Source organism: Sphaeramia orbicularis, chromosome 16 (genome assembly GCF_902148855.1).
Source record: "Sphaeramia orbicularis chromosome 16, fSphaOr1.1, whole genome shotgun sequence".
Classification (NCBI taxonomy): Eukaryota; Metazoa; Chordata; class Actinopteri; order Kurtiformes; family Apogonidae; genus Sphaeramia; species Sphaeramia orbicularis.
Window position 1 is genome coordinate 8,314,833 of NC_043972.1, and position 11,161 is coordinate 8,325,993.

Sequence of the window (11,161 nt, forward strand, 5' to 3'; positions counted from 1 at the left end):
TGGCAGATTTTTTTTTGCTCAATTCAATGTATATATATATTTTTTTGCTTAATTCGATTTTTTTTTTTTTTTGCTTAATGCAAGCAAAAAAAAGTCTGCCAATGGAACAAAGACTAATAAAAGTGGGTTTAGATAAATAGGAGCCCTTTAACCCAGTGGTTCTCAAACTTTTTACAGTGGAGTACCTCCTGAAATATACTTTTTTAGCCAAGTACCCCCAACTCTCGCTTCAGCATTTTAATAGAAACAATTTAGGCAAAATTTGTTCCTGTGCCAATAAATAAATATATATTTTAAATGTATCTGAAAAACTGTTGTGTGATGCAGTTTCCAATCAAGACAACTATTTAATGTAAAAAAACTAAAACTAAAACTTCCCTGGGTGTCAGGAGGTTAAATATAATATTGTATAATAATGATAATAATGTAATATATCACTACCATTTGTCTACTGAAGTCATGAAGATATAAATTTGAAAAAAAACATGAAATACCCACAGTAAAATGTGTATATGTGCATATATTTTCAATATCTATACAATGATAATGTTTATATATAGAATTAATCCTTTATAGGGCGCTCATATAGAAATACTCTGAAATTCAAAGTTTCAACCTCAGTGTGTTATTGGAGGACATAACAAGACTATATTATTTTTGTGATTATTTTTTACGTTTTTATGTAAAAAAAAAAAAAATCACAGTTAATGAAGTTACCATATATGGTTCTTTACCCATAAGTGGCAAAAAATAAAATAAGATAAAGAAATAAATAAATAAAAATCCATGAAGTATATGTAACCGATACAAGAAGAACACATGTAACACTGGAAAAAAATTCAAATTTTACCAAGCGTATTTTTCTCATTTCTAGTCAAAATATCTCATCACACTTAAAATAAGACATAATCACCTAAAGAGTAACTTTTCAGTGAGATATAAGAATTTATTTTTAGACAATAGATCTTGAAAAACCTTATTTCAAGAAATAATTTTCACTTGTTCCACTGGCAGATTTTTTTTTTTTTTTTTTTGCTTAATTCAAGCAAAAAATAAAATAAAATTTAAAAAAATCAGTCAATAGAAAAAAGAAGTGACAGTGTTGTACTAAGTGCAATGATTGATGTACAAACCAAACCAAAAATTAAAAAAAAGAATCATTCATTCAATATTTAAAGTAAAGTAAAGTAAAGTTTTCTCCATCACATCCCATAGTTTCTCAGTGAGGTTCAGGTCGGGACAAGTGGGGGCTGTGTATGTCAGTATTTAGTCTTGTTCTTGTTTCTGTTTCATATACACGCTCCAAAAATACGTTCTCACTTCATGTTTGTGTCTATTTCAGATGCGTAAATTCAAGTCATGATCTATTTACAGCTGCGAATTAAAGCAGAACACTCACACTGCCTATGAATAACACTCATGAGATGGGTAAAAAAAAAAAAAAAAGACCAGTGAAATGATTAATTCTTTGCCGTGTGTATGTGCTATTATTTTCATTTTTAATTTTTTTTTTTAGGTAGGATTTTAACACACTTATATAAGCTAAGACAAGATGTGCGCCGCATCCGTGGGACGATGCTGATGGGTCATGGTGCGGATCTTAAGAATGACAAATATTTCATGTGGGAGTTAAAGCAGTCTTCACACAGTATTAAGGCTATTTTCAGTAACAGGCTCAGGATATCATGAGTTTGTACAGAAAACTGTTCTTGTGATTGTTTTTGTCCCATTTTCTTATTATCTAACAAAGTCCCAGATATGCAGCTGGGGACAGTACGCTGTTCTGTGGAGCATATGCACACATCCAGGCTCAGAGGACAGTTCACATTCTGCTAGATTGTGTACTGTAGCACACTTGGGCTTATATAACCCAGAATGGCATAGAATCTGTGCTGAGCCCCAGGGTGGATGTTAGCCGCTGATGTGAATTAGAGAAGAACACATGACACCTTTGTGTAATTTGTTGTAAATTATTTCGCTGGTAACGCTGGAAAGCTTGTGCCAGGCCTCTGCGTTGTTCCTGTGACTTTGTTTTGTTGTATTTTGAAGTTGTCACACTTATATTTACATTTACATTGATGCATTTGGCAGATTGATTTTTTTCCAAAGTGACTTAAAGGGGAAAAAAACAAAATAAAAGAATAAAATACAAGAATAGACTGAAGACATAAAACAGCTGTACAATTAAAAACAGTGTCGTACAGAAGAATAAATAGGCACAATGACAGAATAAAGTACAAGAATAGATTTAAAAAAAAACCCATAAAAACAGTGTCGTACAGAAGAATAAATATGTGAAATGGTAGACTAAAATACAAGAACAGATTAAAAAGACATAAAAACAGCTGTACAATTAAAAACAGTGTCGTACAGAAGAATAAATAGGCACAATGACAGAATAAAGTACAAGAATAGATTTAAAAAAACCCATAAAAACAGTGTCGTACAGAAGAATGAATATGTGAAATGGTAGACTAAAATACAAGAACAGATTAAAAAGACATAAAAACAGCTGTACAATTAAAAACAGTGTTGTTCAGAAGAATAAATGGGTAAAAAGATAGAATAAAATACAAAAATAGATTAAAAAAACATAAAAATAGTGTCGTACAGAAGAAAAAATACATAAAATGATAGACTGAAATACAAGAATAGATTAAAAAGACTTAAAAACAGCTGTGCAATTAAAAACAGCGTTGTACAAAAGAATAAATAGGCAAAATAATAGACTAAAATACAAGAATAGAATACAAAAGACAAAAGCAGCTGTACAATTCAAAACAGTGGTGTACAGAAGAATAAATAGGTAAAATGATAGACTAAAATATAAGAATAGATTAAAAAGACATAAAAATAGTGTTGTACGGAAGAATAAATAGGTAAAATGATGGACTAAAATACAAGAATAGATTAAAAAGACATAAAAACAGTATCGTGCAGAAGAATAAATAGACACAATGACAGAATAAAGTACAAGAATAGATAAAAAAACCCCATAAAAACAGTGTCGTGCAGAAGAATAAATACGTAAAATGGTAGACTAAAATACAAGAAACAGATTAAAAAGACATAAAAACAGCTGTACAATTAAAAACAGTATTGTACAGAAGGATAAATAGGTAAAATGATGGACTAAAATACAAGAATAGATTAAAAAAACATAAAAACAGTGTCATACAGAATAATAAATAGGTAAAATGATAGACTAAAATATAAGAATAGATTAAAAAGACATAAAAATAATGTTGTACGGAAGAATAAATAGGTAAAATGATACACCAAAATACAAGAATAAATTAAAAAAAAACCCATAAAAACAGTATCGTACAGAAGAATAAATAGGTAAAATGATAGACTAAAATACAAGAATAGATTAAAAAGACATAAAAACAGCTGTACAGTTAGAAACTGAAATAAAAACACCAAGTAAAACAACAGAATAAACATAATGACACATGTTGCAGGACTTATCCTTCATCATCACCTGTGTGTTTTTACTGCGTCTTCTATCACGTCTGAAAATGTTAGTGTTTGTCGAGCGCGAGGGCGTCTCATTTTCTTTATCGCAACAGCCATGAATTCATCTGTGAAACCGCGTAATTAATTGCCCTCAGCATAAATGTCGCTTCACAACATCCGGGACCGGGAGGCGCAAACAGTTGCATAACCAGAACTGATGAGGAAGCTCAGTCAAACTGCCTTGTGTCACATAATTGGGCTGTTGGACGGATGAGGAGGCATGGTGTCTGGATTTACAAAGCAACAGGAAATGTGCATGTGTCGAGGAAGGAAACACAGAAAAGAAAGAGACTTTTAATGCATTTGATGCACTGAGTCAGATTTATTCATTCACTGTAAAATGTCATCATTTTAATTTCCGTCATTTTCCAGAAAGCATTTAAACCACAGTAGAGAATGAGCAGCTTTAACCCTCAGAGAGGCCCTTCCTAACCACTGAAAGTACATAATCTACGCAGTGCTGCAGTAATGTCAACAGTTTTTTCATATACAGGGTGACACAAAAAAACAGGAACTTTTTAACAATCCAATAAAACCAAGAGTGATGGAAGAAAAATATTTTATTCATAGTAATTGAAACCTTAAAATACAGGTGTCAAACATGCGGCCCGGGGGCCAAATCCGGCCCGCCAAAGGGTCCAATCTGGCCCGCGAGATGAATTTACAAAGTGCAAAATGCAAAAATTACCCTGAAGATATTAACAGTCAAGGGCATCAAACTCAAAAATAATAGCATAATAACCTAGAAATAATGAGTCCAAATTTTCTTCTTGGTTTAATGTGAGGAAAATCATATATTTTGCCGATAAATAATGGCAACGCCAATTTTTTCTCTTTGATTTATTGTAAAAAACATTAAATTCTGATATCCTTTAATAATAAAATGTCAATAACCTGAGCAAATATGAACAACCTGGACTGTCTAAAGAAAAATATGTGCAATTTTAACAATATTCTGCCTGTTTTGTGTCTTTGTAGATCTTATCCATAATGCACATGTATAAATCATGAGTTGAGGCATAATATTGATCAAATTGTGCTTTTTTTTTTTTTTTTTTTTTTTCTCAAAAATTTCAGTTTTTTTTCCAGCTATGTTTTTATGTTTGTGGGGTTGTAATGAAGTCAGCATTGCTGTGATGTATGTACTTACCTGCTTAGCTGCTCTGAGTCTTCAGATAAAGAAGTGAAAAACGTCATCGGTGTCCTGATTTTTCCTTGACCGGAGTACATTCACGGGTAAAGAGGTCCCAGCACAATAGTCTCACACACTTCAGAGTTCTTCAATAATAAATATATATAAAAAAATTAAAAATATAAGAAAAACACATGTAAGGTAAGGTGAAAGGAACATTTATTTTAGGGCTGTTGCTATCACTGTCTTGCAATGTATGCGGAAATTAACAAAAATAGTCACTTGCCCAATAAAGGGTTAACAAAAGTAAAATTTTAAAAATGTGCAGTTTTATTCATGTAAATAGAGAGAGGAAATGTGCCATTAAGTAGATAAGTAAACAACATAATAGATCCTATTTGAGGAAAGTAAAATGCCAAACACAAGGCAAACAACAGGACAACAGAAGTGAATAATGAAGGAACTGCATGAGTATGACTGTCAGTAGTGGAGTCTTTAACAGTGTCGGTTACATAACCCAGTATGATTTATATGTGAATTTTTCATATGTATGTTAGCGTGTTACATCAGGGTTCTGCTGTGCTGTGTTATGTCGTGGCAGCAGCCTTTGGATGGATGCCACAACAATGCAATGAGCAGTGCTGGAAATGTTGAGGGGTCTTTTAATGGACTGGAAGAAGACTGAGTTTCTGTACGTCCTGGAGCTTTTTAGAGTAGAAAGCATCATCACATGAGCAGAAAAACTAAATAATTGATCGTATTGCTTGTTGCTGCATAAGTGAGCTGTGGTGTCTGGATGCTCCGTATGAGTACATGGATTGCATTTGCAGTTTTTACTTAGTCGTGGTTTTTAACTCAAGTACCTCATCTCAAGTGGTGCATGTGATCGGATGTGCTTTTTGTAGTCGTTTAGTGAAAAGTAGGGATGCACCAATACCACTTTTTTCCAGACTGAGTACAAGTACAAGTACTTACATTTGAGTGCTTGCTGCTACCAAGTACCGATACGAGTACTTAATAATCCCATTCCAGTTCTTAGTTCCTTTTGTAAATGTGCTTTATTGTCGTTGTCATTAGTCTGACTGGAACAAAGTGCTGCTACTGACATTTAATGTGTTGGAATGACCGTTTGTCAATTAATCCACCAGGGGGCGCCGCTCTGAATTAACCATACTGGACAAATACCATGAAGAAAAGTAAAGTTTTTGAGAAGAAGAAAGTGAGTAATAACAAACATGGAGATGAAAGAGGCAACTCTAATGTGATAGTAATGTTGCAGCATTTTCACTGGTAAGGTTTAACAGCTTAGCTTCAGGAGGTAGAGAAAAGAGAAATGAGCGATAAGTTTGGTTTTCACTTCCGCTGGCGGCGGTCCGGACCGCTCCGTACCTCCATAGTATGATCAGTAGGATGGAAACCGGCCCAGTGCTGAGTAGTTGTCCTACATGTGTCAGTAGTTTTTCTCTAACTCACACAGTGGCTCTTTGAACAGATCCTCAACCTCCACGGTTCCACTGGTATTCTCCATCTGGGTACGCATCCGCAAGCACCTGGAAAACAGATGGAATGTACGCAGAGGATGGACAGAACGCTGCATCCGTATCCGTCTGTGTCTTTAACGTCACTTGCAGTCAGCGTTACTTTTGTCACTGTTGTTTATTTTGAAAAATCTCCACACTCTTCACACTCCACACACATTATTCCTCCATCTCATACCTGCTGCACTGAACTGTGAATGTCACACGGCCGTAAGTGGTATCGGTGCATTTGTATTGGATTACGTTTACGAGTACGAGTATGAGTACACACACTGAGTATCGGAGCCGATACTGGTATCGGAATCGATGCATCCCTATTGAAAAGCGTATGGATGTGTATGTGTCTGTGCAGGAGGATATCAGCCAAGACCCACCACCAAGCCGTGGACTACAACATCTTTGAGGGCATGGAGTGCCACGGCGTCCCCGTCATCACCATCTCCAGAGGGAAAGTGGTCTACGAGGACGGAAGGCTGAACGTCACCCAGGGCCACGGCAGATTCATCCACAGAAACCCCTTCTCGGACTTCGTGTATAAACGGATCAGGCAGAGAGATCAGGTAGGTTTAAGACCAGAGGGTTCAAAGTCGGTTTATTTCAGGGGCCACATTCAGTCCAGTATGATCCCAAACAGATCTGACCAGTAAAATATATATTATAAAAGGGAAGTGGACTCTGTGTGTGTGTGTGTGTGTGTGTGTGTGTGTCTCAGGCATCGCACAAAATCTGTACAAAGCTGACTCCTGTAGTTTGGCATACTTATGTATGTTTGGTCGAGGAACAGACTAGCGAAAATGGCAAGTTGATAGGACCAGTAATTTGGGAGATATTAGTAATTTTGGAATACAATAGCCTTACAATCACGTTGCTATGCCCAGAATCATAAAATGATCATTGAAGTGGGTTACCTAGCAACAGATAAACAATAAAGCCACTTTGACATGGTGTCAAATTTCATGTGCAGAAACAGATATGCCAGCTGAGAGGTTATTCAACTGTAAATGCCAGTGGAATTTACCAAGAAAGTAAAGGAATATACTGGATCAGAGGATTTATAATGTATGGTTCCCCACGAGTCAACACACTTGCACCTATAAATAATAGCTGCAAATGTTTGATGTTTTTTTTTAGTGCAATAAAGTAAAAGTGCAATTTTATCAATATCATACCTCAGCTTCCCTTTTACTCATGTGAATCACAATTTAACCCTTTATAGTTCACACATAGAAATACTCTGAAAATCAAAATTTCAACCTTTTATTTTTTATTGTTTTGTGGAAATTCAAGGTTAATGAAGTTACCATATTTGGTTCCTTACCCATAAGTGGCAAAAAAAAAAATCCTACAAGTATGTATAAAAAATACAAGAAAAACATATGTAAAAGTGAAAAGACCATGACTTTTAGAACATTAGACCAACATGCGAGCTGATCCAGACCCCTGTCCACATCCACATGATCCCTTTGAACATCAATCCTTACATTAGTACCATTACTTCATGGTACCTAACAAAGCAATTACACTCACTGTTCATGCAGAGGTGGACCTTACAGACCCTGTAGACCACATTGGATCTGAGATTGCTGACTCACTGTCCTCACTGGAACTGTTGCAGTCACTGTCTTATGTGTGCTGAAATTACCAAAAATAATCATTTGCTTGATAAAGGATTAGAGATTCCAGTAGATCCACAAATATGCAAAACATTTAGAAACAGACATAACATCATTAAAATTTCACTTATTTTTTATAATAAATTTAAGGTTGTTCATGGTTGTTTAGATTATTCACATTTTTGTGAAAGGATAGTTTGTACATGTAAACATTTTCATCGTGTAATTTAACTTTTTTCACACTAAAACAAAGGAAAAAATATGGAGTTTTCATTATTTATAGTTTATAATGCTATTATTCTACTGGTCTGATCTACTTGAGATCACATTAGGCTGAATGTGGCTCTGAATTGAAATGAGTTATAGATAGATAGTAGGCCTGTAACGGTACACAAAATTTTCGGTTCAGTATGTTTTCGGCTTTCAAAGCCGCGGTTCGGTTTTTTTCAGTTCGGTACGGGAAGAAAGAAAACCCCTCAAAATGTCTATTAATGCATGTATGAATTTTTTAACATTTTCCCCCCATTTTTTGGAGACAATAGGATATAGAAAAACAGGAATAATATAATTCTGCTGCTACAAATCAAATAGAAAATAAAATAAATTATTAATATTACTAAATGTATTTTAAACATCAGTATTGCACTTTTCCCTGAAAGGTAGTTTTGAACAAACAAGAAAAATCTAATCACAGTTCTGTCAGTTCACATTCTGCATAAAAATAACAAAAAAATTCCACTTGAAGTGCAACATTAACAAGAGGGTAAACTGGTATTCTGTTTAAACAAACTGAAGAGAAACACTGACAACACAATGAACCAAATTATTTATTTTAGGACAGAGAACAAACTGTGATGTGTGCCTGTGTGCACGAGGGATTTTTTTTTTTTTTTTTTGTCGGAACCGGGGGGTGGGGGGGGTGCGCAGTTATATACCTGGGGGTGCGGTCCATAACTAACGTAACGAACGCTGTTGTGAAATGAAAGTGAAACTTTACATACTTTCAACGTTCTATTTATTCCTCTATTATACAGCGTGCGTGATAGACAGACAGACAGACATATACATAGACAGACAGACAGAGCTAGTGTCAGTGTTTTAGAACTACCATAGTTCCTAGGGGCCAAACAACGTCCGTCTTATTAACATCTCTTTCCTCGTTGTTGTCGTTCACCTGAACCTGAACTGATCCAAACTGGACTGTACTGATGCTGGAGGGTCTGCAGTCTCTTCCTTCCAGGTTCACATCATATTTGTTGTTTTTTTTTAACCTCATATACACAGCTATTTCATATTTTGGGTCAATGTGTGCTCTTTTAATTTGTCTGTGTGAAAGTTGCGTGGATTTAAAGTTCTGTATCGAACGATGTCTTTCATTCTTTTTTCTTTTTCTCATCATACTGTGCCGTTTCGGTACAGCTGTGCACCGAACCGAACAGGTGTGTACTGAACCGAACAGGTGTGTACTGAAACGGTTCAGTTTTGGTACGTGTACCGTTACAGGCCTAATAGATAGATAGATAGATAGATAGATAGATAGATAGATAGATAGATAGATAGATAGATAGATAGATAGATAGATAGATAGATAGATAGATAGATAGATAGATAGATAGATAGATAGATAGATAGATAGATAGATAGATAGATAGACCAATTCTATGCACATAGAAGTGGAAGAAGAACTAGCTAATAAACGTAGGGAAAACAGCAACAATTTCCACTTTACCTTGAGTGGGCATGTACAGTACATGACTTGGCTAATCAGCTAATGTATACAGTCCATATAATGAACAGGTCAGTCATTCAACCCGCCCGTTCAACCTCCTCCACTCTCACCTACCTTCTTTTGTGTGTTTTTCTTTTGTCAGTATTTGTCTCTGTATTTGTTCTTCGATTACCATTTAGCATTAACTTCGTATCTGTTTACCCGTTGGATGTATGTTTGTCCCTTGGTTGTTTATTGTAAAGCGTCTTTGAGTACTTAGAAAAGCGCTATATAAAACTGATGTATTATTATTATTATTATTATTATTATTATTATTATTATTAAATTACACAAAAACAGAACACATGATTACATGCCATCAATAACTAATACTGTTGGACTCCTGTTCATTGGTACTATATCTATACATCTTAAATTTTGTGATGTTTTCACACTGTTTGATATTTAGTTCTACTCTTACACACTCGACTGTTAAATATCTTTAGTGTTATTTTTGCGCATCCAAAATTAAACCCATGGGCCGGATTGGACCCTTTGGCAGGCCTTATTTGGCCCACAGACCACGTGTTTGACCCCCCCTGATGTAGACTGTATTTATTATTAAAGGTCTGTTCTATTACTGTAGAAACATGGCGCACTAACTAAAAACAGAAATAACAGCCTCCCTAAATGTTACACACTGACTGTTTCTAAAAACCTTCAGATTCACCTTGGTTCTAAAACAACCAGACCCTGATGGAGTCCACAAAGGCCTTTACCGCATCTGTCTGCTTTTTCTTTGCCCCGCAGGTGGGGAAACCTACAGCTGTGATCAGAAAGCCCTATGAGGGAGAAGTCATATCTGTGTGAACAGCTGACCTAGAACATGAAAGCCACTTTGAACCTCCAGCTGTGAGTCCACGGAGCTTCCAGAAGCAGCCGAAGCCAAAGCCACACCATGTCTGTTCTGATTGGACCTGAGATTTTACACATAGCTTTTGACATATTTCTGGTGGTCAAACATGGTATTATGCAGTTATTCAAGCTCCTGTATGCAGTAAAGGTGGGGTCATTGATCTGAATCTCAATCCTTATCAATGCTCTTTGACCAGATAACACTGGTCTACAATTTTTTTTTTTAAATTATCTGCCTCAGAGATTAAATGTGCTAAATGTTACGTATTTCAATAAGATTAATGGGAAAAGAAATGACAAAAGTGCTGGTTACCTCTGCCAAGGAGGTTATGTTTTTGCTAGGGTTTGTTTGTTTGTTTGTCTGTCCGTTAGTGTGCAACATAACTCAAAAAGTTATGGACAGATTTTGATGAAATTTTCAGGGTTTGTTGGAAATGGGCCCCCCCGTGGGCCCCCCCACCCCCCATCACCACCAAAATTGAATCATTTCTTCCTTATCCCATTTCCAACAAACCCTGAAAATTTCATCAAAATCTGTCCATAACTTTTTGAGTTATGTTGCACACTAACGGACAGACAAACAAACAAACAAACAAACAAACAGACAAACAAACCCTGGCAAAAACATAACCTCCTTGGCGTGGGGGGGTCCCACAGGGGGGGCCACTGATCAGCCTTGGCGGAGGTCTGCGCTCTCCGAGTGCTTCTAGTTTGCTGATGTTTTCAAGGTATATGA

General features: G+C 35.7%; 1 protein-coding gene across 1 annotated transcript in view; it reads left to right on the plus strand.

The window, feature by feature from the left end:
- Nucleotides 1–10,656, plus strand: part of dpys (dihydropyrimidinase) — a 33,397-nt gene extending 22,741 nt beyond the window's left edge. The window contains exons 8-9 of the mRNA XM_030157047.1: nt 6,542–6,749; nt 10,321–10,656. Of these exons, the coding sequence (XP_030012907.1) occupies nt 6,542–6,749; nt 10,321–10,380 (268 nt within the window). The 3' untranslated portion in view covers nt 10,381–10,656. The remainder of the gene's footprint in view (nt 1–6,541; nt 6,750–10,320) is intronic.
- Nucleotides 10,657–11,161: the final 505 nt, after the last annotated feature.